Raw genomic sequence first — 26,297 nt, forward strand, 5'->3', positions numbered from 1 at the left:
GTTGTTTTTAAGTGAACCTAGATTTGTGTTTGCTTGGACCATACCCAGCTACGCTCAGGGGTAAACTCCAGGCTCTGCCTGCACTCAGGAATCACTCCTGCTCGGGAGACCCCATGAGGCGCCAAGGATCGAACCCAGGTCGGCGGTGTGCAAGGTAAACACCCCACCTGCGGTGCTATCACTCCGATCCTAAACAAGGAGCGGTTTTGAAGAACATCCAGTTCCTTCCCCTGATCCTGGAAATGGGAGTGATCTGATGAGGTCAGTTTTGGACAGGAATTCAGGTCTCCTGGCCCAGAATCCGTGCTCTTTGGCCTCCTGGCACTTGGCACTGCCAGAAAAGACGCCCGCGGAGGCGCTCTCAAGGTCGCGTTCGCTGCAACTTGGGCGCTCCAGAGCCTCGAACCCTAGCTCCCCCGGGGCGGCGGCGGGGGCGGCGGCGGCGGCTGCAGCGCGCGATTCTGGGCACCAGAGGGCGCGCCCGCACGCCCTCGCGCCGCTCTGGCCCGGCCCGTCTCAGTGGTCGCGGAAGGTGACGTGGACACGGAAGTGGTCGTCGTCGCAGTGGCACCGGTGGGAGCGGGGCGCGGGGCTCAGAGTGCTGCCTGCCAGCGGACGGGTGGCCGCTGTCTCGCACCTCCTGCAGCAGAGGCCAGCGGCGCTGTCGGTTGGCTGTGACTCCGCCGAGCCGCCTCGCGCTTTGGCATCCCCGCCCCTGCCCGTCGGAGCCCCGGCGCCGGGATCCTCTCTGCTGGCGTCACCATGACCAAGGCCGGGAGTAAGGGCGGGAACCTCCGCGACAAGCTGGACGGCAACGAGCTGGACCTGAGCCTCAGCGACCTGAATGAAGTCCCGGTCAAGGAGCTGGTCAGTGCTCGCGCCCGCCGGGACCCTGCGCCCGCCGCTGACCCGTGCGCGGGGCCGCCTCCCTGCCCGGCCTCAGTTTCCACGTCTCCGTCCCCGGAGGACGTGGACTGGGGGTGGGGGGGAGGGGAGGGGACAAGGGCTGAGCCCCCCTCCCCTTCTTCCCCCTGCGCTGTACACGTGTCACTGGGGAGCGCTTCCAGGAACTGGGGAGTTGCGCTCTGCCCGCCCGCAAGAGTCCAAAGCTGCGGGGTCCGGAGTGAGACCCCCCTCCCCCTTATGGGGTGGGGAGTGCGGGGGGGTTTAGGGGGGCGACCAGGGACTCCTTCTGCGGCCCGCCCCGCGCCCCGGGCCAAGTGGGCGCCCCTGCGAGCGCTCCCTGGCAGCCTCGGGAGAATGAATGAACGAATGAATGAATGACTCGGTTGGCGGTGCCGGGCCTGCCGGGAGGAGGCCTGGGTGTGGCCAGAACCGGCCGGGCAGGCAGCGGCCGGCCCCGCGCGCGCCGCTGCCCCGGGCCTTCCTGGCTGGGTCTCCTTGGAGGCTGCGCCGAAACTGGCGGGAAGCGGCCGCGCACCCCACCGCCCGCCTCCCCCACGCCCGGGTCTGAGCTCGGGCACCCCCGCCCCCACCCCCGGAGGTCTCACAACTAATTGGGGGGCCCAGGGAGTCCCTGGAGAGCCCGTCGGCGCCTCCCCTGCTCCCCCACCCCCCCATCCCCCCACCCCACCCCCCCGGCGCCCCGCTGCCCCCCTCTGCCTCTAACCGGGTACCTTGGCCGCTGGCGCCCGGCCCAGCCCTCCTCGCCCGGGCCGGCTGCGATTCCGGGCGCAGCTCCCAGCGCCTTTGCTGTAGAGCCCAGGGCCCTTGGCACGCAAGGTAACCTTTATTCCTAGATTGCCGCCGTTTGTGGCAGGGGGGCAGCGGGCCCCCTCCGCAGCTGGCCTGAGGGTGGAGGAAGATTGTCAGGTACCTGGTATTGGGCTTGCAGCTACCCCTGGAATAGCTGAGGTTTTTTTTGGGGGGGGGGTGAGAGTGAAGCAAGACCGTTTTCGTTGAACACAGTTTACTTGGATGTGAGGGGAGAGAAAGAGAGGAATACATATTGGAGAGAGAACACGGGCTTCTCCAGAGTGGGAAATAAAAAAAGCTGAAAGTGAAAATAAAAGAAGCAGGCGCTCATTCATTCATTCACTCATTCACTCATTCACTCATTAGTCCTTACTTGGTTGGCACGTACTTTGGTGCTGGAAGCCCCCATATTGGGGCGGTAGGCATTACAGATGCTTGGGCGGTTGGACACGGCTGAGACTCCTGGTGAGGGTGCTAGGGAACCGCATCAGGGCGACCTAGAGACTCTCTGAGAACCTGTTTCCTCTCCTAGAGATCCCCCAGCTGGTGCCTTGCCCGTTGCTGGCTTTCCCGGCTCATTCCTGGCTGCTCCTTAGTTCCTCTCCAGGAGCGTTATGCCTTTGGTGCCATTGCCCAGGGCCTCGCCTGGCTGCAGGAACTTTCTCTGGACCAGCTTCACGGGCAGTGTCCCCTAGCAGTTCCATGTATCAGTCTGACGTTTTGTTCTTATTCTCCTAGGCTGCCCTCCCGAAGGCCACTGTCCTGGATCTGTCCTGCAATAAACTGGCCACTCTACCGGTAAGGCTGGCGGCAAGGTCCTCTGAGAGCCCTGGGCACTGCTCCTTCCCGCTGTGGGAGGTGTGTTGTGGGGCACAGATTCAGGAGAGGCGTGCAGATGGGATAAGGCTAAACCTGAGGATGTCGGAAACACAGGATTCACCTCGGAGGGGGGACGCAAGGCAGAGCTTCCTGCAGCAGACCAGTAGGCCGGTCAGGCCACAGAAAACGGAAGTCTCCGGGATGCTGGGGAAATTGCTTACTGTGAACTTTTTTCTGTTTTTCTGTTTCATTTGTTCCTTTGAAAATAGCGTTTCCCTCTGTCCTGCAGAGAGGAGGTGGGAGACCAGTTTGTACATCACTCTGCGTTCCAGGGGGAAAGTTGTTGTAAACAGTCTCCTTGTGTATCCCCTTTTGATGGAGAGCAGAACAAAGCAGCTTTCCAGATTACATGGCACTAACCTCCTAATCCCTTAATTACCTGGATGTGCGTGTGTTTGCTGGGAACTGAACTGAACCCTGGTCCAGTTGCAAGGCCGGTCCTTTACCACTGGGCCCCATCCCTGGCCCTCCACACGTGTTTTGTTCGGTGCGTTCAACCTGGTCCAGTCTTTGTGGGTTTTCTCGCACGGCTTCTCCCGCTTCTCCTTTGCTCCCCTGTGTTACTGCAGGTCGCACCCCCACCATTCTCCCTCCCGTAGGCCAGGCTGCTCCTCCTGTAGGCCCGACCTGTTCCCATCCGGGGCGCAGGCCCCTTTTCTCGCCTTTTTCCCCGGCCTGGCTCACGCTCTGAGTCTTGGACGTTGACACGTTCTTCTCTGGCTCGTTAGTTTATCTGCCTTCGCCGGTCTCCTGGGCCTCCCTGATTGTTTCTAGCGTCTTCCCATGGCTCACCAGGATCCTTCCCTAACCCTGAAAATGCACCTGGGGTTCCGCTTCTTCCCAGAGCATCTGGTGTCTGAATCAAGGAGGGGCGCCAGTCTCCGCAGGCTGGCCCACCATCTGCTTTGTCGGTCACTCGGGGTACCCCATGCGCATGTCCCACACAGCCCCAGCTCCCTCGCAGTGTGGGTACCCTGACGTGCACAGTCCCCAGAGTCGTGTCCCTCCCTCCCTCCCCCTCCCCTCCCCTCCCCCGAGAGCTCGAGCATGCCTTGTTAGCGGAGGTTGGCATGTCATCTCAGAAGGATGCTGAGCAGAGGCATAATGACCAGGGACCTGTTCTGAGCAAGGCACAGGTAGGCTGGGCCTGTCCCTCTGTCTGTCCAAGACTGGTCGCTGAGCGCCTGAGCACCCCCTGGTGGTGTCCTAGAGTGAAGCTTAAGGCAGGACAAGAGGTGAGCTAGGAAAGGCTGAAGGAAGCAGTGCGGGGAGCCACGCAGAGACCTTCGGGCGCTTTGGGAGGGTGAGACGGGGCCAACTGTGTGTCTGCCTCCTGCAAAAGGCGGCCTTGGGGTGTGGTGGGAGGCTCGAAGCCTCCCCGGGTGCCAGAGCAGCTGGAGGGCAAGGTGGCAGGAGAACGGGGAACAGTGACGCGCTCGTGTGCGCTCAGCCCCCTTATGGGCACGTCTGGCTGCACCCGCCGAAGCCCCAGAGTCCCCAGCCGCTCTCCAGGTTCATTCACTGCGGTAGCGGGGAGCCGTGGGACTCCCCCGAAGGCGCCCCTGACCCCGGGGTCCTGGCCCGTTTGAACCAAGCGAGGCGCGACTAAGGCTGAGCTGTCCTCTCTTTGGCCCCTAGTCTGATTTCTGTGGCCTCACACACCTGGTGAAGCTGGACCTGAGCAAAAATAAACTGCAGCAGCTGCCTGCCGACTTCGGCCGTCTGGTCAACCTGCAGCACCTGGACCTCCTCAACAACAGGCTGGTCACCCTGCCAGTCAGCTTCGCCCAGCTCAAGGTAACCGGCCCCGCGCCAGGGCTGGGCCTTCAAAGTGCGGCTGGAGCCCCGGGGCCGCCACCCCAGTCACTCCTCCTTGCGGGATGCCGTGTGCGGGCCCGGGTTCACCCAGCTCTCCGCCTGTCCCTCTAGAACCTGAAGTGGCTGGACCTGAAGGATAACCCCCTGGACCCCGTCCTGGCCAAAGTGGCCGGCGACTGCTTGGACGAGAAGCAGTGCAAGCAGTGCGCCAACAAGGTAGGCCTGCGCTCCCCAGGGGTCCCCGGGGCTCCCTCGGCAGCTCGTGTTTTCCCTCCCAGGCCGCCTGAGAGCAGGAGGCCTCGGCGTTAGTGGCCACGGGCTGTCGGCAAGCGGCCCCCTCCTCCCCGCCGTCCACTCCTGCTCTTCTGCACTGCCGCATCCTGGGTGCCATCCCGAGAGGCGTTGTTCACGTGGGGTAGAACGAGAGGGTAGAGGCCTTGGCTGGGCAAGGGTCATAGTTATTGTAGGAATTTTGATCCCGAAGGGGCTGGTGTTTGTAAGTCTCTAACCCTAAATAAATATCCTGGGCAGATGGAATGTTAACTTTGGGTCAGATCATCCGATACCAGAGTGAGGAAGGGAGGGGGCATGTTTGCTGGCAAAAGTTGCAGCAAAGTCTTTTTTGTTCTTTTTCTTCCTGAGCCCTGCTCAGGGGGCCCCAGGGCCAGGCCTCATGCTACTCCCTCAACTGTTCACTGCCAGGCTGCCTGAGGCTCGTGTCTGGGGGGCCATTCAGTGCCTAATTTGGGTCCTTCTGAATGCAAGGCACGTGCCCGTGACCCCCCAAACGCCCCTCGTGTCCTGTCTTAGGCCTCCCCCTGTCTCTCTGCAGCGCCTACTGTAGCCATTTCCCGCTGCACCCTCCAGGGCTGGCTTAGCTGAGTGCCAGATGACCAACTTGGCATTGTTTAGGGAGCCTGGCGAGCAAAATGAACATACCTGCCGGGTTTCCGTGCAGATGTTGCAGGAGGCCACCCGTGCTTTTATCCGTGGCTGAGGACTGCTTCCTCACCTGGTGGCCCATGGCTAAGAAAGCCATATGGGACGCAGTGTCCTGAGTGGGAGGGCCCGGGACGTGACATTCAGGGAGTGATGGGGGCTCTAGAGACCCATAGTGCCTCCCCCCGACTATCCTTGGTCCTGCCTGGTTTCCAAGCCTCCCCCTCCCAACCCTCACTCAGAGTCTACAGAAAGAAAGTTGTTTGTGTCACGGGATGAAACCCACACAAGTTACACATCTTGATATTTCTCCACCTATCAGATAAGGGCAAACCTAGAGTCTGGGCGGTAGTACAGCAGGTAAGGTGCTTGCATGGCACATGGCGGGCCCGGGTTCGATCCCAGGCTCCCCATATGGTCCCTGAGCATCTTGGGGTCACTGTCACTGTCACTCCTTGCTCATCGATTTGCTCAAGCGGGCACCAGTAACATCTCCATTGTGAGACTTGTTACCGTTTTTGGCATATTGAATACGCCACGGGTAGCTGCCAGGCTCTGCCGTGCGGGTGAGATACTCTCAGTAGCTTGCTGGGCTCTCAAGAGGGGCAGAGGAATCGAACCCGGATCATCCAGCATGCAAGGCAAACGCCCTATCTGCTGTGCTATCACTCCAGCCCCATCTTTGGGGGTAGCCCAAAAAACTAAACAGACAAAACAAAATAAAAAATGAGGGCAGACCTTTTCAGGCAGCGGAGCACACACTGGACATGTGACAGGCCCTCAGGACTCGACTGGCACCGCCTGCCCCTGCCCACCAGTACCTTATGTGTAGCCCTGGGGGTCTCTGAGCTCTGCGGGGAGGGCGTTTGCCTTGCATGTGGCCGACCCAGGTTCGATTCCCAGGACTCCATATGGTCCCCCGAGCACCGCCAGGAGTGATTCCTGAGTGCATGAGCCAGGAGTAACCCCTGTGCATCGCCGGGTGTGACCCAAATCCCCCCTCCCCCGCAAAAAAAAACAAAAGAAAAAGAAAATAAAGAATAACTAGTTAATAAGGGACTGGAGAGATAGTACAGCAGGAAGAGCGCTTGCCTTGCACATGGCCGACCCAGGTTTGACCCCCCCCGCATATGGTCCCCCGAGCATCACTATTCCTGAGCGCAGAGCCAGGAGTAAGCGCTGAGCATCACCAGATGTGGCCCAGAAGCAAATGAGAGAGACTAGTTATCGTCCTGGTGTTTGTCAAGTGCTCCTGTCTGCGGGGCTGCGGGAGGGAGGGCAGTCTCGGTCCCTCCCGTTTCTGGGCTGGCCGGCTTTCCTGACCATGGACTCCTGGTGTGTCAGAGCAGGCGGAGAGGGACAGCCCTTGGCTCTGCCGCTTGCTCGTTAGCTGGTGCTGTGTCCCCAGCAGCAGCCTATTTACCATGCTGACTCTTTACTACTCTGAGTTCAGAGCGTGACTGGCACGTGGCACGTGGCACTGGGCCTACCTCTGTAGCGTTGAGTCCTCCACACAGAGCCACCGGCCGCGCCTGGGCTTGACCCTCCTCCCGAGAGGTGCCAGCTGGCCGACAGCCTGGACAGGGCTCCCAGGGGCTTTGCCCCAGGCCCCTGGAAGGAGCAGCTTCTGCAGCGCCTCTCTGCCCTGGGGTGGTGGTGTGCGTTTGTCCAACGGTCATGTTTGCACACGGACTCCTGCCTGTTGTCCAGTGCGTGCAGCACGAAGGGTTTGCCGTCTCAGTTTAGGATCACTGAGGTTTTTCTCTGATTTGAGAAGAGAAAGAAGTGGTTGAATAAAAAAGGGCGACAAATGGTTGAGCACATGTAACACCAAGGATGATGTTGTGCAAACAGCACAAGTTACATCATTTATCATCCTCACGCTGGCCCTTTAAGCGGGTCTTATCTCCTCTTTCCAGATGAGAGAATTGGCTTGGAAAGGCCACTCGCCTTTACCTCCTCCCTAGCCATGCCACGTGTCCGTGGTGACACTCTGCGGCTCCTTTAGGTCAAGACCATCGGGATATTACCGACAGGACTTGGCTGGGCTCGGAGTTGTCCGTGCATTGTATGGCGTGGGCCTGATGGTTCCCGGCCTCCTCTGGGTGAAGCACCACCCTGGGGGCAGCTGGACTTACCCTCCGAGCCTTGTCGCTTCCCAGCCTGAGGCAGGCGGGCAGAACTCCCCATCCCTCTAGTTCCTCAGCAAACTCTTGTTGAATGCTTTGACCACGGCCTGCAAGAACTGGAGCCCTAGAAGAAGAGGCTGAGGGAGCGTCTGTGGGAAGCGCAGGCCAGGGGCTGGCAGGTGGAGGGTCAGGAAAGCTCGTGGGCCAGTGCAGGCTGCACGGCAGACTCGCAGGGAGCCTGAGAGAGCCCTGAAGGTCTTCGAGTGGCAGAACAGGGCCCAGTTAGCACGGGGCGCTGCGGGCCGGCTTTTCAGCTTCCTGGCGGCTTCCGTGGCCTGCGCTGAGCTGGCCCTTCTCGGGCTAAGGTGGGGCCGGGCCCCGTCTGGCTCACACTGTTTGACACGGGGACCTGGAGCCCCAGAACGGGCCGTCTCTGCCTGCACTCAGTGCCCGCCTCTTCCTCCGCAGGTGTTGCAGCACATGAAGGCTGTGCAGGCCGACCAGGAGCGGGAGAGGCAGCGGCGGCTGGAAGTGGAGCGAGGTAAGCAGCGGGCATCTCTTCTTGGGCCTTCTTGGGTGGGGGTGGGGGCGTGCAGGGGGAGAAGGTCTGTAAGGAACCAGAACCCCCAGGCCTCACTCACGTGCCATCTGCTCTCTGGCTTAGCCACTGCCCGGCCTCTCCTCTGAGCAGACAGTGTCCACTGCCCCCCTCCCGGCTGCCGAGAGGGTGACACAAGCCCCTCTCCTCGCGCCCCCAGCAGTGGGGATTCCGGTGCCTGCTCAAGCCTGAACTTGGGGTTTCCTCCACATCTGGATTCTCGGCAAGGGGGCTTTCTCCCGCTCCACGCAGCTCCACTCCCCCAACCCCCAGGGGCCACAGCCCCTCCTCACTTTCTCCACCCCTTTGGCACCCAGCGACCAGGGAGAGCTCTTTCAAGCAAAGCAATTACGCAGCCGTCTGCTTCAAGCCCACTAATAGCTTCTAATTGTACTTAGCACTAGGTTTCAGCTCTGCGGTGTGGCCAGCCAGGCCTGCCCAGGCCGGCAGTGGCCCGGGGACAGGGCACAGGCCCAGCTGTGTTCCGCCCTGCTGCGCCCGCACCAGCAGGACTCGCCGAGGAGGGTCTTGCCTCGGGGGCTTTTCGAGACTTTTGGGAATCTCTTCCGGCCACGCCAGGTGGCCTTTGGCTTTGACCCGCTGATCCCTCCAGCTGGAGTGGATTGTCCCCCATCCCTCTCTCCCTCCCGCCCTCTCTTCCCACCCCCTTCCCTCTCTCCTTCCTGGTGAAGGAGACTCGTTCCTTGTCTCCTTCTAGAAAGTAGGCAGCTTGGGCACTGGAACCGATTTGTCCTTAGCACTGTACCGGGAGCTCCCAGCACACGGCTGACAGAGCCTCCTGCGTGCGACAGGTGGGAGGTGGGAGGCGCTGCCTACTGGCAGCCTGTCTGGGGCTGTCCTACCGCTGGCAGGGCTCTGTGCCACCCTGTTTTCTCTGACCGCTGTCGGGGCCGCTTCTGAGGTGGCACATACTCCCCGGAGGCCAGGTGTGGCTTGTGCCAGCTTGTTTGTCTATCAGGCAGCGGTGAGCAGCTACAGTACCCAACTGTTTTGCTACATTGTGTCCAGAGGCCCTTCAGCCCTAAGCAGCATGTTGGACCCCATCCTGGGCATTCTGGCTTTGGGAAAGGTGCCTCAGACCTCCAGATCCCGGGTTTGGAGGTGCTGTTTCAGACCCCGGTGCTCTGTGAGTGAGCTGGGCACCGAATGTAAGCGTGCCCGAGCAGTGATGTCGTGTCCTCGCTCCGAGTTGACCTCCAGAGCAAGCTCTCTGAGGAGATGTCCCCATCCCTGACCCTGAGCACGAGGACTCTCGTTCTCTTTTGCCTTCCGTGCTCCATTCTGGTTCCCTGGCGTTCAGTTGTGCCCTCCCCGCCTCTCTGAGTTGTGGAAAGCTGTCAGCGCTGTGTCTTCTGACCTGTCCGGAATTCCCGCAGGGCACCCGTTCGTGGCCCGCGGCCCCGCTTCCCCACGAGCTCTCCTGCAGGGGCCCAGGGCCCTCGGTGAGCTGCCCAGGTGCAGCGTCCCTGGAGCACCCATCCGCGTGTGGTCCCTCTCCCGGCAGCCTCGCCTGTGCTTCACGCCCCGGGGAAAGCACAGAGGGGCTCGGGGGAGCACTCACTGGGCGCATGTTCTTCAGAGGCTGAGAAGAAGCGGGAAGCCAAGCAGCGAGCCAAGGAGGCCCAGGAGCGGGAGCTGCGGAAGCGGGAGAAGGCGGAAGAGAAGGAGCGTCGGAGAAAGGAGTACGACGCGCTCAAGGCAGCCAAGCGGGAGCAGGAGAAGAAGCCCAAGAAGGAGGCGAACCAGGCCCCGAGTAGGTGTCCTCTCCGGGGCGGGCACACGGGGTGTTGCGGGAGGGGCCTGTCCTCATGGCAGGCCTGGGCTGGGGGTCACACGTGCAGCACGTGAGGTCACGTGTGCAGCAGGTGCACCGCATGAGCTCCACGTTGGGTGTCAGGGCAGCTCCAGATAGACAGGAAAGCTGACTGTCCCCTGGGCCAGGAGGGTCGCCGGCAGGGCTGTGTGTGGGTCCGTGTCCCTGTCTCAGTCCCCGCTGCCCCCACTCACTGTGAACAGGTGACCTCGTCTTCCTCTTTTGTGGGACGTGAGAGATGAGAAGAGGGAGAAAGTGGCAGTGTGGCCATTCCTGCCACGGGGCGCTGAGCCAAGTGGGTGTTGGGGGTGAAGGTTTGATATCCATTTTGGGGGGTGGTCAGGGCTGGAGGGGAAGAAAGAGTGGGGAGCAAGATGTTGCTTGCTTTTTTTTTTTTTTTTTTGCTTTTTGGGTCACACTTGACGATGCTCAGGGGTTACTCCTGGCTCTGCACTCAGGAATTACTCCTGGCGGTGCTCAGGGGACCATATGGGATGCTGGGAATAGAACCCGGGTCAGCTGCGTGCAAGGCAAACGCCCTCCCCGCTGTGCTATTGCTCCAGTCCCGCAGATGTTGCTTTTTTGTTTGATTTCGTGGCACCAGGGGCAGAACCAAGGGCTCAGTGTGTGTGAGGGTGGCCTGTGGCCCCAGCTGCAGCTCAGTCAAGTTTAAAAACTGCCGCAGAGTTTCAGGATGATTTGTTTCCCCTGGTCACACATGTGCTACATGTATTCTCTACAGGCATTTCAGAAAGTCTTATGTAATAAAAGTCAGAAAATGGGGATTGCTGCCGCCCGGGCCCAGGAGTCATATGGGACCAGTGGATAATCACAGCAGCAAGGGTTTGGGTCAGCCGTGGCTCTGGCCCCTCCTCCTGGTCCCGAGGGGCCTGGGTCATCACCACGTCACGGAGCTCGAGGCCCGTGGGGACCACGAGCTCTGAAGCACCTAGAGTGAGTTCCAGGCCTGAGTGTTCTCTCCGGAGACCTCAGGGGGAGGGTTTATTTGGAGTCTCTGCTTAGCAACGCGTTCAAGAGCGCAGATGTTCTTCCGTTAAAGAAAGGTCATGAGTTGGGGCGGGGGACACCCCTAGCCGTGCTCCAGGGGACCATACGGTGTCGGCAAATTGAACCCCGGGGGGTTTTTCTGGAGGCATGGGGGGTCCAGGGGGCTCAGGCCCAGGCCTCACCCATGCTGCTTAGCCGGCCCAGCCCCGCAGCGGGCACCGTTGTTAGAGAAGGCGGAAACAGGTCTCCCCAAACCCACTGAGCGTCTGTTGCCTGCCCTGCCTGTTCCCCCAGAATCCAAGTCTGGCTCTCGGCCCCGCAAGCCGCCACCCCGGAAGCAGACGCGCTCGTGGGCCGTGCTGAAGCTGCTGCTGCTGCTGCTGCTGTGTGTGGCGGGCGGGCTGGTGGCCTGCCGGGTGACAGCGCTGCAGCGGCAGCCGCTCTGCACCAGCGTCAACGCCCTCTGCGACAACGCGCTCCGGGGGCTGCGTGGCCACGACCTCCTGCGCTGGGTCCTGCAGACCGACTCGCAGCAGCAGTGAGCGGCCCCGACACCGCTGCCCCCCGGCCTCGACGTGCGGATTCCTACGGAACTGGGTTCTGCTGGACACGAGCGCTCTCCGCGGCACGCCACCTGCGCCGCCGCGGGGCTGCTGACCGGTACTCAGGACCTCTCCGTAGGACTTCTCTGTGCCCCAGCCAGGGTCTCCCGGCGGGGCCAGGTGACGCGGGAGGTGGGGACAGTGACCTGCATGCCTGGAGGAGTAGGCTTGGGGGCGGGGAGCCGGGGGAAAAACAGCCTTTTCTAGTTGTTCCACAAAGCTGTGTAAAGGCAAGGTTCATTTCTACTAAATGGTCAGCTGTCACTACATTTCTACTTTTGTATGTCACAAGCCCTTTCTTTCATTCCCCCCTGGGCCGCCAGGGCAGAGCAGGAGGCAGTGTGCTTTGGAGAGCTAAGGGGACACCACACTCGGCAATTGCAGCTTACATTGGGGGGCGGGGGTGGGGATATCTATTTTCGTAAGGACCTCAGACGTTCAAACGTTCCAGGGAGCAGATAGAACCTCAGGCCCGTCCCTCCAACCGTGCGGACAGGGCCACAGGGCAGCAGTGGCCACCCTCTCCTCTCCCCTCCTCCCCGTTGTGCTCTTGCCCTGTGTCAGTCCCGAGGCCAGAGCCTACGGCAGACCTGACTCAGATCCAGGGTAGACCCCGGACCCCCGCATGGGAACAGCCCTGAGGGTACCTGCCCTGCTGTCTGGTGCCGACAGGGTGGCGCGTGGCCTCTGTCTGGGAGCAGGATCTCCCTGACGCCAGCAAAGTCACAGGTCCGACAGCTGTTGGGCTGCAGTGACCAGATAACCTCAGGGCAGTCCCCACGCACGCCCCAGAAACATCGAGGCTTCCAATGGTTTCCTGGGCCTTTCGTGGCACTGATGAGGGACACAGGTGTCATGGATTGGTGACGGAGGCCATGCCAGGGCTGGCAGCTGTTCTCACGCACATCCCAGGGAGCATCTCACTCAGGGCCGGGGTGTGCTGGGACTCAGCCCCTGACAGTGAATGCAAAGGTCCACGTCTCCCTAGGGACACCCAGAGCCTGGCCTGGGTCCCGAGACAGACTGGGCCCTGCAGGGATGGCACCCGAGCACGCCCTGCCTGCCCTGGGACTGCCCCATCCCGGAAGCAATGGCCTGTTCTTTCCCCCACAGGGCCGGCCCTGCTGGGCATGCAGGCCCACCCCATGCTCAGGATCACTCCACGTTCCCTCAGTCCCCCGAGCCAGCGGTCCGGATGCTTTATTGAAAACAACCCCAGGGCGTAGGTGGGAGCGCGCAGGCTCCAGGCCCGCCCCTGGGTGGCTGGGGAGGCAGCTGGGGTGGGGGGCGGTGGGGGCGCGCAGCCCCCGAGGCAGTTCCGCATGAGCAGCAGATGGGATGCTGAGGTTTTCTTGGATTTCTACATGATTAAATACGTGTCTGAGTGGTCTGTCCTGGTGCCTGTGTTTGAGGGGGGCGTCTGGCTGGCGGGCAGGGCGGTGGGGGCCTGGAAGCCGGCTGTGGCTGGAGGGAACCGGGACTGCGGGTAAAGGAAGGGCACGGTCCGGCCTCTCCCTCTGAGCTGGTGGGCGGGTGGCCCCCTACTCGCACATCACGCTGCCCAGCCCCCCACGCCCCCCACGGGGGCATCAGTCCGTGTTGTCCAAGCAGAGGTCTGGCTGCAGAGCGGTCATCTGAAGGTAGATGCGCCGGGACAGCTCTGGCCCCACTCGGCGGGAGGTGGCCGTCACCCCTTCGCCGCGACGCACCTTTATGTCAGCCAGCAGCCGCCAGCGCTCCTGCTCTGAAAAGCACCTCCTGTAGGCCTGCAGGGGGGAGGAGGCCGCTTCATGCCATGCCATCCTGGGCTGGGGCCCTCCCTCCTGGGTCCATGCTGAGATCTGCACGGGGCGGGGGCAGCGCTGTCCCCAGAGTCCAGAGCGGTACCTGCAGCAGCAGCTGCGGGGCAGGGTAGGCATCCACCACGGCACTGGCCACTTCCAGGCTGACGCGGTTCAGCTGCTGGATCTGCCTCCGCCACACCAGGGCAAGTCCCCCGCCGGCCTGGTCCACCTTAGCGCCCCCGGCCCAGTCACTCTCCAGGCAGAAGGAGAAACTGGTCTGGTCTCGGAGCCTCCTGCCAAGGGCAAAGTGAAGTGCAGCGGGCAGTGCCCAGCTGGGCCCGGCCCCACACCGGAAGGGACAAGGAACCGGAAGTCGAGCCGTGGGTCTGCCACCACGCTAGGAGCGGGGACAGATCGGTCCCTGCAGGTCTCGGGCGGAAAATGAAGTGCAGGACTCGGCTGTCTCTGAGGCCCCTTTTTAAGAACCGGGGCTCGGGGCTGGAGAGACAGTCCAGCGGGGAGGCTGCTTGCCTTGCGCCAGGCTGACCCAGGTTCAACTCCCAGCACCACCTGTGGTTGGTTCCCTGAGTACTGCCAGTGTGGTCCCCAAAATGAAAAGAAAAAGTGGGACTCTTGGAGCACAGTAGGCTAAAAGTAGCTTGTTCTGTGAGGGCTCATCTCATTGTGACCTGACCTGTAATAAATCCCAGCGGACGTGGGGGCTGGAGTGATAGCACAGCGGGTAGGGCGTTTGCCTTGCACGCAGCCGACCCAGGTTCGAATCCCAGCATCCCATATGGTCCCCCAGCACCGCCAGGAGTAATTCCTGAGTGCAAAGCCAGGAGTAACCCCTGTGTACTGCTGGGTGTGACCCCAAAAAAGCAAATAAATTAATTAATTAATAAAATAAATCCCAGCGGACGTGGCCTGCTGTGGGCCCAGCCGCAAACTGAATAACGAGCTGAAGCAGCACGTTCCAAAGGGAAGAGAACGCAGAGGCACTGCACCGGGTGCCCTGCACACAGAAGGCCCCGGGTTGGACCCCCAACCCCCACACAGCCCCTGAAACACTGCTGGGCGTTGGTCCTAGTGGCCCCCAGTGCCCTGGGCCGAGTGCTGGTGCACGACTGGCCTGAGCACTGGACCATCAGAGGCCCTAGGGGGACTGGGGTGGAGGGCTCTTCCCGAGCGCCCAGGTGAGGTCTGGCCGCAGAGCTGACGGGGAAACGGACTCCTGGGGTCAGGGCTTCCCCACAGGAAAGGGTGTGCGTGCCCAGGACACTCACTTGAAGGGCGCCTCGGCCACGGCCTTGGTGAAGGCACACGCCAGCTCCGCCAGCTCCTTCCAGCTGTGCACAGTGAGCGCCTGCGCCGAGGTGTGCAGCTGCAGCTCCACCAACACCTGGGAAGAGCCCGGGGGAGAGCAGGGCGGGGCTGGGCGTGTGCCAGAGGCTCACCACACCTGCACCCTGGCCCCTTAGGAGTGACCCGGCACACTGTGACCCCCCCACACACGGGCCCCGGCCACTCTTACCTCCTCCACATCCAACCTGGACACCCCCGGCCCGACGCCGGCCTCTGCTTGTCTCTGCGCTGGCTTCTCCTTGGCCGGGCCTCTGGCCGCCCCTGCACCCTGCTTCCTTCTCCGGGGAGGGTTCGGAGCACTGGAACAGCGGAGGAAACCAGAGAACAGGAGAGCAGGCCTGAGCGGAGGCAGAAGAGATGCCGGGACCAGGACCAACCCCCCCACACAGGGCGTGTCTGGGACCCAGTCTGAGATGATGAATCACCCCCATAGGCCACACACCGGATGCAAAGTGTTGTGGTTACTGGGCCACACACAGCAGTGCTCAGGGATCACTCCCGGCAGGACTCAGGGGAATCAAACCCGGGTGGGCTGCGTCAAGGCAAGTCCCTCACCCCTTGTACCATCTCTCTGGTCCCATAAAGTCTTGAGGGCAAATGCAAACCTCGGGGCCTTCTGGTCCACAATCAGCAGCGACAGAGCCTTTCCCGCAGTTTTGGTCATGATGTCTGTGATGAAGCTGCACAGAGCCTCCTTCCCCTTCTCGGCACCGCCCAGACTGGCCTGTATGAAGGGGCAGAAGCCACATGAATGCCTGTTCCCTTGGGGGAGGGAGCTCTGCCCCCCCCCCCCCCCCCCCGCCCCACACCGACCCCTGTATGCCCCGCCCACCTGCTTGAACCCACCCATGTAAGCCCCGCCCACCTGCTTGAAGCTGCAGATCAGGGGTACGAGTGCCTCCGCCAGCAGCAGCACCAGGACCACGGGCTCCTCCACCCAATCCTCCTTTCCATCCTGTCAAAGGGCGGGAAGCCAGTGGAGAGTGTGGGTCAGAGCACCCGGGAGAGACCCAGGCTTCTGGGTGAAGGACCTCACCCATGGGCCTCACCCCAGGCGGGCCACCCACCAGCACCTCAGGACTGTGCAGTCTCTGGGGGAGCAGGACTTTAGCAGGGAACTTTCCAGCTGAGTCCCCACAATACGGCAAAGCGGAGGCAGGGCAGGACTCTGGGTTTTGGTGTTTTTGTTTGTTTGCTTTTTGGGTCACACCTTGCAATGTTTAGGCATTCCTTCTGGCTCTGCACTCAGAAATCACCCTGGCAGTGCTCAGGGGACCATATGGGATGCCGAAGATCCAAGCCGGGTTGGCTTGCCTGCATGCAAGGCAAACGCCCTACCTGCTGTACTATCGCTCTGGCTCGGAACTCAGGATTCTACTTCCTGCTTTCTATGGCTTGGCCATAGTCCTTGGCAAGACTCTGCCTCTCTGAGCCTTCACTGCAGTGTGGGATGTGAGTTCATTCCCAGGGTGGGGGTGGAGGGGTGGGGCAAATGCTACTGAAACACCAGAGAGATCATGAGGGGCCTTGATTGGTGAGGCTGCTCTGCAAACAGCGGGCTTGGAATGGGTTCGCTCCGAGGGCTGGAGTTCAGGCTTTGTGTCTGAGAACCCTGTTCTGTTCTCCACTCCCCTGCACCCCCCACTGCAACAAAACAAAGCCCGTCCCCTCAAATAGAGGCTTTTTAATATCCCAAATTAATAATCACATGCTGGGCTGGAGAGATCGTTCTGGGATTAAGGCTGGCCTTGCATGTGGCCGACCCTGGGCCAATCCCCACTTCAGGTCCCCAGGACACGCCAGGGGAGCCTGGCTGGAGTAGGCCCTGAGCCCCACTGCGTGTGACCCCGTCCCCAGCCCACTCGCAAAGGAGAAACAGAGCAGCAGCTGAGGTGAGAAGCCATGAGCGGAGCCGGGACTGGCCCTAAGCACCACTTGGTCCTTGGCAGTTCCTTGTCCCCTGCCCACGACTTGGAAGATGACAGTCCCCTCATTAAATCCTCCTCAGTTAAGCCATCTGTGTTCCCGCCAGGGCCCTGATTGACGGTCTCCTTCAGAACAGAGCAGATGGCACCCGTCACTCTGAGGAAGCAAGGGGGGGGCCAGCACCGCCCTACCTCAGCCTGCCTGGCCCTCCTCCAGGTGATGCTGCAGGGCACAGCCTGGGCCTCAATCACACAGCGGCACTCCATGGCCTGCAGGGCGCCGAGGAGCTGGCCGCCCCCTTCCATCTGTAAGAGTTCTGCAAGCGAGAGGAAAGGGACAGTCAGGGGTGGGTGAGGCGCCCTAAACGAAGGGACACGTGAGCACAGCGGTGAGGAGGACCTGGATCGAGCACCACGACCAGGTGCTTTAAGCACTCCTCTGGCCTCTGGGCTTTCAGCTGGTGAGCCAGGGCCGCCTTCCTCCGTCTCTCCTCCTGGCTCACGCGTTCCCGCTGCTGACATCCCTGCGAGCCTCCTCTCGGCGCCTTCTGCCGGGGCCTGCTTGTCTTCTGAGGTGGGGGAACCGCAGCACTGGGGATCTGGGGGTCCTCTGCAGAGTTCCGGGGGTTCCTCACACCTCTCTCCGGGACGGCAGGAAGGGACTCCTTCAGGATCTTTGGCAAGGGCTGTTGTGTCCGGTCACACGCTGTTGCTCCTTCCTTATTTTGATGAGGCCTCACAGTTTTGACCGGGGAGCTGTCAGGGCTCAGTGGCTTAGGGGCCAAAAACTTGCACTTGAGCCGCTGGGCCAGGGGAACCAGTTCCTCCCCATCCTCACTGCCACTGCTGAGCACCTCGGCTGGTTCTCTCTGTGGGTCGGTCTCGGTCACTCCCGGGACAGGGGACTGGTCTCTCCACCTTGGTGACGGCGGGCAGGAGGCCTCGGAACCTGAAGTGTCAACCACAACGATCTGCTCTGCCCTCTGAGGCGGCTTCTGGACTGAAGGCGGCTCCTTCTTCAGGAAGGTGAACACTGGCAGCACCTCAGAGTCACTCTCGCTGGAGTCCAGGAAGAGCGACGGCTTCCGCACAGCCATCAAATTGGTCTCCTGAGAGGAGAAGAGACACTGAATTCAACCCATTAGACGTGGTCCACGGCCAAGACTTACAGAGCTAAATGAGAGAAAGAGAGAAACAGGACATGGACCCAGAACATTCCGTCTGGAAAGCAGAACAGCTAGGTGACGGCCTAGAGGTAACACAGAGGCTCAGGTACTGGCTTTGCCTGTGGCCAATCCTGCCTGATTCAATCCCCACCACCACACACAGTCCCCCAGGCACCATGAGGAGGGACACTTGGTGTGGCCCAAATCCCTCACCCATCAAAAAAAATTGTTACACAGTTTAGTAGTTTTTGGTAAATTCACACAACTGCACAACCACCACCACTAAGTCCAGAACATGATCTCATCCCCCAGAGGAGTCCCACAGCCATGAAGCAGCCACCGTCCCACATCCCCTCACAGCAACCACAAGTCTACTTCTGTGCCTGGGGATTTCTCTATCTTGTACATGGATTATTACATGCTCATGTATGTAATCATGTAAGTAACCATTACATTATGAACATGTAATCATACATGCAATCATACCATATAGTGGTCTTCTGTGACTGGCTACTTCTACTAAGAACGATGTTTGCAAGTTTCATTTATATTCTGGTACTTACTCTTTGTGGCTGAATAATCTTTGTATAGATAATGCCACATGTTATCTATTCATCACAGAATAAGCATCTGGTGTGTCTCCAGTTTTTACTGAGCACATTCATGCACCAGCTTCTGTGTGGGCATGTTTTCAACTATCTTGTACATATACCTAGCAATGCTCCTGCTGGGTGCCAGGGAAGAGTTATTTGAACAAATATTTCCTAACACTATAGGTGTCACTTGTGATGATTGATGCAACCTCTCTTGTTTTTTCTTTATTTTGTTTGGCTTTCAGGCCACACCCTAAAATGCTCAGCGCTCACTCCTGGCGGGCTCAAGGGACCATATGTGGTGCTGGGGGTGAACCCTGGTAAGCTACAACCAGACAAGCGCCCAAGCTGCGATACTATCTGTCCACTGAAAACAGGGATAATCACAGGGATAAATAAAATCACACCTTTACTTCTCTACTTAGTGCAGCAGCATCCGGTACCCAGCAAGCGCTCTCAGTAAAGCAAGATGAAACGGCTGGACGGGAGTGGGGTGATGAGATGGGTGGGGTCGGGTAGGCTTTAATCCTGTCCACTCCCTGGGCGTTGGAGAATTGCAAAATGAGGCAGTCGGGCCAGCGCGCCCCTGCGACCCCGCTCGGCACCAGCGCGGGGCGGCTCCTGCACGGGTGGGACGGAGCCCCCGGCGCCTGGCTTCCCGGACCTGCGCTGGAAACCCGCGGCAGCCCGCCCGATCGCTCACCTGCCACTGTCCCGCCACTCTTTGAATTGCAGCGCTGACCCGGAAGTAGATCCCGGGCTGACGGAAGCAGCTGTTTCAGGACACCGGAAGCGCGCGGGCGGCAAACATGGCGTCAGCGGCGCTGGCGCTGAGGATGCGGGCGGCTGGTAACGAGACGCCGGGGCCGTGGTGGGGCGAGGGGTGGAGGCGGAGCGGAGCCCCTGCCGGGCCCCGGGGACATGGTGACTGTGTCCCCGGAGCGTCCTGGGCGCTGGGGGCTGGGGGAGGGGCGCGGTCACGTGGCGGCGCCGCGCGCCGGGCCGCGGGCGTGGCTCCGGAGCACGTGTCCGGGACGCGGTGCTCTGAGTCCCCCAGCGGGTGGGCCGCGGGCCCTGCCGCCGGCGCGGAAAATAACCCCCCTGGTTCGGCAGACTGAGCTCGGCCTCTGTGCCCATCGCCGTGCCAGGTGGCAGTGAGCCCAGCAGAGGAGATTAAAAACAAAAAAAAAGACAAAATACATGTGGCTGGAGCGATAGCACAGCGGGTAGGGCGTTTGCCTTGCAGGCGGCCGACCCGGGTTCGATTCCCAGCATCCCATATGGTCCCCCAGCACCGCCAGGGGTAACCCCTGTGCATCGCCGAGTGTGACCCGAAAAGCAGGAAAAAAAAAAAAAAACACGGTCCCTACCTGCTGGATGGCCCGGTCCCGCGCATGAGCCAGCGAACCGCGCGTGAATAAAAACCCAGTAATCGGTCCAAGCGTGTGCCTCTTTGTAGGACTGGTGGTCGGGCAGGCTTGAGGCCGTGGACATCCCAGTTCAGATCCGAAGGATGTGCCTGTAGGACAGTGAGGGGCCGGGGGCCGGCGGAGGGACTTGACCCAGTTATATGACTTGGAGTCGCGAGGGCTCCTCTGAATTTCAGGCGTAGCAATGGAAAGGAGGAAAAAGGAGATGGGAAGACTGGACAGGGCCGGCGAGATGGCTCTTTAGCCACGTAGTGTCTGCGAACCTGCATCCAGTGCATGGGTTCCAGAGCTGTTTCGGAGATAGAATCCACAGCGCTTGCTGGTGAACGGAGTATGAGAGATGAGAAAGGGACAGGGTCAGTGCCCATAGTGGCCACTGTCCTTGGAGGACAGGAAGTGTGGTAAAGGCAAAGGTGTGAAGAAGAGGATGTAGAGAAAAGCCCAGCTCCTGAGCTTAGTAAGTGAGAAAAATAAAGAGGAAGTAATCAAGGTAGGTAGTTCTGTTGCTATGTGGCTGTAGTTACTGTTTTGGCAAGGGTTAGGGGCACATACCAGGCAGTGCTCAGGGCCACACCAGGTAAACTCTCTGGAGACCTTGATCTTGGTCTCTGTTTTCAGCCAGGGTTCCTAGGTACCTGGATGGTAATTTTTTTTAAAAATTATAATTTAAAAAAATGATAATTTTGTTTCAAAAATAAAAGTCCGAGTTACAAAGATGCTCAGGTTCAGAGTTAGAAAATAGAAACGTGAGGGCTGGAGCGATAGCACAGTGGGTAGGACATTTGCCTTGCACGTGGATGACCCGGGTTTAATTTCCAGCATCCTATATGGTCCCCTGAGCACCACCAGGAGTAATTCCTGAGTGAAGAGTCAGGAGTAACCCCTGTGCTTTGCCGGGTGTGACCCAAAAGAAAAAGAAAAAAAAAATAGAAAAGTTTATGAGAAAGTAGAAACTCCCCAGGTGGGGAGGAACTTGGTATAGGACTAAATTAAATATAGCTCACTTTGTGGAGTTTTTAATAGGAAAACTGGGTCTTTATGTTATTTGTCAAATGACAGGAAGGTTAGAGAGAATGCAAGGATTTTGTAGAGTGGTCTGGCCAGTGTAGAACCTTTTAGATTATTTTTTTTTAATGAGTGAACCACAACCTTTTAGATTATTGATTTGGCCATTTGCCCAAGTATTCTCAATTTTCTCTTAGTTTCCTGTGATCTTAAGGTCCGGGGCAGAATCTGTGATCTTGGGAAATTGTTAACTCACCATTCTCAGAAAGCCCAGGAATTTGCAGGAGTGTTTGAAATGTGGGATGGATGCAGCTCAGATGGAGCTGCTGGCAGCAGCTGGCAAGGGCAACTGAGGCTTCCTCTGTCACATCTGGTGCTGACATCCAACCACTGCCCCGCGGCTATAGCCACAGGCGAGGCAAGTGCCCAGGCCCTCTTGCTAGGTTTCTGAGCCCTTATCTCTGGTCCTGACAGGCTTGTCTCAGTTCTCAGGAAACCCTCGAGGCCCGGAGACCCCCCTGAGAGGCCTCAGGGAGCCAGGGCTGATGGAGACACAGAAGCCAGAGCTGCTGGCCTTGCCGCTCCGCGAGGGGCTGCAGTCTGGGGCCGTCTGGGCTTGTGGAATGAGGGGAGAAAGCTCAGCTGATGGAGGCCTGGGGTTGCTGTTGGTGGGGCTCTGCCCAGGAACCTGTGGGGAGGGGTCCGTTCTCAGGCGGCCCAGCGCCTGTGGGACATCAAGCTGCCCTTTGGTTCCCAAGCGGCTGGTGTGCAGCCAGCGGGTGGAGAGTGAGGCCTCGGTCTTCTAGCCCCGAGGGCCTGGCGGTGAGTGAGGCTCAGACAGGTGTTTCCGTGGTGGCTCTTGGTGTGCCTTTCCGCAGTGTTTCTCCTCAACGGGACAGAATGTGCCAGGATCCGCGGGCGGCAGCGTCTTTTATCCCCGTTAATATTTCACTGTCCCTGCGCTCGGGCTGTTTGTATCTGGAGCACAGAGTGGCCGGCCAGGAGAGGCGCTCAAGGACCTCCAGACACTCCTCGAAAGCTAACGGCCAAGTGAGGTTCCTGCTCACGTTTCCGCCCAGGCTCCGAGCTACCCTGAACTTTTCTCTCCTCTTCCCTGCAGCTTCCGCCCTGCTGAGCATCCCCCAGCCTGCTGCTCTTACCGTCAGACACGCGTCCAAGAAGACGGGTGGCAGCTCCAAAAACCTGGGTGGAAAGTCCCGGGGCAAACACTATGGCGTCAGGAAGTTGGACGGTGAGCCTGCGCTGTGGTGTCCGTGTCCCAGCCGCCCCCACTCTGCTGCCTTAGTGCTGGCCCTTGCTCTCTGCTCAGCCCCCGCCATTCGTTACCTCCCAGCCCGAAGATGGGGCCCCTCGACCAGAGGGACAGCTTGTACCTGAAGCAGGGTGGGGGTCTTGATGAAGAGCAGAGCAGTGCCGTTGCTGGCATGCGACTGAGCGGGCAGCTGAGGGGGAGGGGACGGCCCTGCTGGACTTGGGGGCAGGCGCCAGCTGCTCAAGGGTGGGCTTGTTTCCTTAGTCATTTGCTGTATTGCCATGGAGCTGCACTCAGTGCTGGCTCACTCCTCTTTTTTAATTATATTTTTTAATTTATTGGGGGTTTTTTGGCATTTATGTTATTTATTTGGGGGAACATGCTCCCAAGCAGTATTCAGGGGGCCCAGAGCCACCCCCAGCGCTACCATGTGGACCTAAAGTTTCAGTGTTTTGGCCTCATGACACACAGAGCTGCTCAGGCCTGGCAGTGGGGGGCCACCGGGGCCACTCAGCAGGGTGGTGGGAGGCTGGGACTCAGGGACTCGGTGCTGAAGCTTGATCTTGTCGCCAGTGGCTGGGTAAAGTGGGAGCAAGGGAGGTTGAAGAGGATGTTTCCACCTCTCTGTTCAACCCACTTCAGCCCTTGGTGCTCAGGGAAATGCCCGCCGAGCCGGGGTCGGTCCCAACCTCAGCGTGAACCGCCCAGGGCCATCACAGAGAAGAACTTCAGGGGGAGGCAGAATGGTGACCAAGAGAACTTTTATTGAAACTTACCTAGAAAGATATGCAGGGAGAGAGTGAAGTCGTGTTCAGGAGACACGGGGTTTTCCAGAGTGGAAACAGGCACAGAAGCGCCGAGACCAGCGAGATCCGTGTTCAGGGGAGAGCACGGCCTCACGCGCTTCTCTTCTAGGTGACTACGTGCATGCTGGCAACATCCTTGCGACTCAGCGCCGCCTTCGCTGGCACCCAGGCGCCCACGTGAGTTCTTCCGCAGCCTTCCCCCACTTTTTTTCTTTTCCTGATACCTCCTCTTCGTGCTCCTCTGTAGAGCAAGAGTGACCACTGTTGTGTCTGTTGTCTTCTGTCTGGTCCTTTGGGCTACACCTGGCCGTGTGCTCTGGGGATACTCCTGACTGCTCCAGAATCACTCCTGGCGGTGCCCCGGCCCCGTAATGGCAAATGCCTGGACTATCTCTCCAGCCCCTGCAGACCTGTGGTTATTTTTGTAAATGCTAATTTCATGTGAGTTGATTGTACATATAGTTGCTTTATTTGTTTATAATTTGAGGCATTGTATTAACTCTTGACACTAGCAAAATAATCAAACAGTAAAAATGAACATGCTTTGGGGCTGGAGCGATAGCATAAGGGGTAGGGCGTTTGCCTTGCATGCGGCTGACCCGGGTTCGAATCCCAGCATCCCATATGGTCCCCTGAGCACTGCCAGGAGTAATTCCTGAGTGCAGAGCCAGGAGTAACCCCTGTGCATCGCCAGGTGTGACCCAAAAAGCAAAAAAAAAAAAAAAAAATGAACATGCTTTGAATGGTTTTCTCAGCTCTTCGGAAGTTAACTCTTGAGGAATTAATCCTCACAATGACCCTATGAAAAAGTTAATGTCATCCATATTTTGCAAGTGAAAAAACAGATGCGGTGAAGTAAAGGTGATTGCCAAAGTCACACAATAATAAGTCGTTGTCCTGGACATGTCTCAGACATCCTGGCTTCAGAGCCCTCCTTTTTAAAATCAGACAAATCTGAGATTGTGCTCGACTTCCTGGGCAGAAATTTCCAGGTATCCAAATTCAAATTCTAAAAGGTTAAAATTGATATATCTTCAAACTGTATGTCCTGTTTATAATCTCGTGGCAGGAGAAATAGTACAGCTGGCATGGTGCTTGCCTGGCACGCAACTGGCCCCTCTAGTCTCATCCTTAGCATCCCAGATGACCCCATGGCCTGCCAGGAATGAACCCTGAGCACAGCCAGGTGTGAGTGGCCCCATAGCAAGGCAAAACAAAAACTATATACGCTTTGCTCATATTTCTGGCATGAAAAACAGGATTAGAAATATTACGTATGGGGCCGGAGCGATAGCACAGTGGGTAGGGCGTTTGCCTTGCATGCGGCCAACCTGGGTTCGATCCCCGGCATCCCATATGGCCCCCCAAGCACCGCCAGGAGTAATTCCTGAGTGCAAAGCCAGGAGTAACCCTTGAGCATCGCTGGGTGTGACCCAAAAAGAAAAAAGAAAAAAAGAAATACTACGTATTTCACCAGATAGAACAAAATGGGTTAACATCTAGAAAAAGGCCTCGGCCAGGAGCCAGAGTGATAATATGGTGGGTGGGGCACTCAGCCTTGCACGTACCTTGTACCTTGCACTCAGCCAACCCCGGTTTAATTTCCGGCATCCCTTGTGGTTTCCCAAACACTGCACGGGAAGCGATTCCTGAGTACCGAGCCAGGAGTAATCCCTGAGCATCACTGGATGTGGCCCCCAAACCAGAAAAGGGTGTGTGGGGGGGGAGGCTTTGAACAGTGTTTGTATGTACACATAGTATGTACTATCTCAGCAGTAGCAGATGTTGTTTGACCTGGATGTATATATCCAAAGCCCTTTGCAAATAGTAGAGATATCAGTCATGATACAGGTGAAAATGGGTGTTTCGTATGGCAGATGTGTCTAGTGTGGCAACTGGACTAAAAGCAGCAGTCACATGGCTCGTGACTGTGACAAGGCCTGTCTCCCTGGGTCTGTGTGGCTGTGTGAGGCTTGTCTCCCTGGGTCTGTGTGGCTGTATGAGGGCTGTCTCCCTGGGTCTCTGTGACTGCGAGGCCTGTCTCCCTGGGTCTCTGCAGGAGTGGATTGGGTGTGACTTCCGGATAGCTCCACGGTCCTAAGTCCAGGTTTGCCATGTAAGTGAGCCACCACTCAGATCAGCTCTTGGGGTTTTCTTTTCCCCATTGCCGCAGTAAAAGCCAGGGATGGGCCACGCAGAGGCAGAGAGGCCGGACTGAAACCTTCCCTGTCATGGCCTGAGCTGTGGCCCACTGTGTGCTGCCTCTGTGTTACAGGTGGGGCTGGGGAAGAGGAAGTACCTGTACGCCCTGGAGGAGGGCACCGTCCGCTTCACCAAGGAGGTCTACGTGCCCAACCCCAAAGACGCAGACGCGGTAGATCTGGTCACCAGGCTGCCCAAGGGCGCTGTGCTCTACAAGACCTTCGTCCACGTGGTCCCCGCCAAGCCCGAGGGCACTTTCAAACTGGTGGCCTTGCTTTGAGTTCCTGGCGAAGGCCTTTGGACAGATGACAGGAGAAGGTGGACCAGTCATCAGGGGTGGGTGCCGACAAGGCCTCCCGAGGACGGACGGCGTTCGGCGTTCACCCCGGACAACAGAGACTGGGCTGGCTCCAGGGAAGGCCTCTGGGCCCTTGACCTGGGCTCCTAATAAAGCTCACTGCAGCCCTGGGACCAGCCTGGCTGGCACTGCTCACTGTCGCTTGGTGCTGTTCACTAATGCATCCCAGGGGGGCTCGCTGCTGCCCAGAGGACTGTCGAGATGAGGAAGGGGAAAGGGAGAAGGAAGAAAGCTGCTGCCCCTCAGGGAGCCCTCCCCGGCTGGATTCCCACTCTAGAATCAGGGTGCGAGGGGAAACTCAGGCACAGCAGCTCCTGGGGGCAGAGTCCGGGGAAGTGAGGGCTGTCAGGAGGAGCAGCTGGAGGGGAAGTGGAGGGAAGGGTCTGAGCTGAGAGCCCTGTGGCGTGGTGGCAGCACCCAGGAGCTGCCCTCTGCTGCCCAGCCCTCTCCTGCACGGAAGATGCGGTTCTGACAGGCACCGCAGACTGACCCTCCCGTGGCCTGTTTCCAGAGGTGAGGCATACTGCTCCCGTCCGCCTGGGAGGTGCTGCTGGGGACACTGTTTGTTCCCCTAAAGATGGGAGGGGGGCAGCTGCGGTGTGAGGTGTCTGAGGGAGCCGCGGGCCGGAGCGTGAATACCAGTGAAGAAAGCCAAGGGCCTGGCTGACCCCGAAACTCAGATCACAGCTGGTCCTCTCCAGTGACCATACTCCAGGGAGGTGACCGTGTGTGGAGCGTGAATACCAGTGAAGAGGGCCAAGGGCACCCTGGCTGACCCCAGAACTCAGATTGCAGCTGGTCCTCTCCAGTGACCATGCTCCAGGGAGGTGACGGCATGTGGAGCCGTAAGGACAGCCAGCAGGTCAC

At 59.3% G+C, this 26,297-nt stretch overlaps 3 protein-coding genes across 3 annotated transcripts; 2 read left to right on the forward strand and 1 right to left on the reverse strand.

Annotated features, from left to right (window-relative positions):
- The first annotated feature begins 530 nt into the window (after nt 1–530).
- Nucleotides 531–11,792, forward strand: LRRC59 (leucine rich repeat containing 59). Its single transcript, XM_055131947.1, has 7 exons — nt 531–867; nt 2,455–2,514; nt 4,234–4,392; nt 4,525–4,629; nt 7,950–8,022; nt 9,680–9,853; nt 11,216–11,792. Exons 1-7 carry the CDS (start codon nt 763–765, stop codon nt 11,461–11,463), a joined length of 924 nt encoding a protein of 307 aa, XP_054987922.1. The 5' UTR covers nt 531–762; the 3' UTR covers nt 11,464–11,792.
- A 139-nt stretch (nt 11,793–11,931) lies between these two features.
- On the reverse strand, nt 11,932–19,185 carry EME1 (essential meiotic structure-specific endonuclease 1). The gene is made up of 9 exons (XM_012932771.2): nt 19,060–19,185; nt 16,998–17,706; nt 16,790–16,914; nt 15,538–15,627; nt 15,278–15,396; nt 14,842–14,971; nt 14,594–14,709; nt 13,411–13,600; nt 11,932–13,289 (listed from the first exon to the last, which is right to left on the reverse strand). Exons 2-9 carry the CDS (start codon nt 17,692–17,694, stop codon nt 13,113–13,115), a joined length of 1,644 nt encoding a protein of 547 aa, XP_012788225.2. The 5' UTR covers nt 17,695–17,706; nt 19,060–19,185; the 3' UTR covers nt 11,932–13,112.
- MRPL27 (mitochondrial ribosomal protein L27) lies at nt 19,132–25,570 on the forward strand. Its single transcript, XM_004608669.2, has 4 exons — nt 19,132–19,205; nt 21,912–22,043; nt 22,980–23,047; nt 25,146–25,570. The coding sequence occupies exons 1-4, from the start codon at nt 19,166–19,168 to the stop codon at nt 25,350–25,352; spliced, it is 447 nt and encodes a 148-aa protein (XP_004608726.1). The 5' UTR covers nt 19,132–19,165; the 3' UTR covers nt 25,353–25,570.
- The last annotated feature ends 727 nt before the right edge of the window (nt 25,571–26,297 follow it).

The sequence above is a fragment of the Sorex araneus genome, chromosome 3, assembly GCF_027595985.1.
Source record: "Sorex araneus isolate mSorAra2 chromosome 3, mSorAra2.pri, whole genome shotgun sequence".
In the NCBI taxonomy this organism is placed as follows: Eukaryota; Metazoa; Chordata; class Mammalia; order Eulipotyphla; family Soricidae; genus Sorex; species Sorex araneus.

What these genes read in the sequence shown, in the direction of transcription:
- LRRC59 (XM_055131947.1), top strand. Translation starts at nt 763, where the DNA reads ATGACCAAGGCCGGGAGTAAGGGCGGGAACCTCCGCGACAAGCTGGAC. An exon ending in GCAAGCAGTGCGCCAACAAG is followed by an intron (nt 4,630 to 7,949) that starts GTAGGCCTGCGC and finishes CTTCCTCCGCAG; the next exon opens with GTGTTGCAGCACATGAAGGC. An exon ending in GGAGGCGAACCAGGCCCCGA is followed by an intron (nt 9,854 to 11,215) that starts GTAGGTGTCCTC and finishes CTGTTCCCCCAG; the next exon opens with AATCCAAGTCTGGCTCTCGG.
- EME1 (XM_012932771.2), bottom strand. Translation starts at nt 17,694, where the DNA reads ATGGCTGTGCGGAAGCCGTCGCTCTTCCTGGACTCCAGCGAGAGTGAC. An exon ending in GTGGCCGAGGCGCCCTTCAA is followed by an intron (nt 13,601 to 14,593) that starts GTGAGTGTCCTG and finishes TGCCCTTGGCAG; the next exon opens with GAGGCTCCGAGACCAGACCA. An exon ending in CCCCGCAGCTGCTGCTGCAG is followed by an intron (nt 13,290 to 13,410) that starts GTACCGCTCTGG and finishes TCCCCCCTGCAG; the next exon opens with GCCTACAGGAGGTGCTTTTC.
- MRPL27 (XM_004608669.2), top strand. Translation starts at nt 19,166, where the DNA reads ATGGCGTCAGCGGCGCTGGCGCTGAGGATGCGGGCGGCTG. An exon ending in GCTGAGGATGCGGGCGGCTG is followed by an intron (nt 19,206 to 21,911) that starts GTAACGAGACGC and finishes TCTTCCCTGCAG; the next exon opens with CTTCCGCCCTGCTGAGCATC. An exon ending in GCTGGCACCCAGGCGCCCAC is followed by an intron (nt 23,048 to 25,145) that starts GTGAGTTCTTCC and finishes TCTGTGTTACAG; the next exon opens with GTGGGGCTGGGGAAGAGGAA.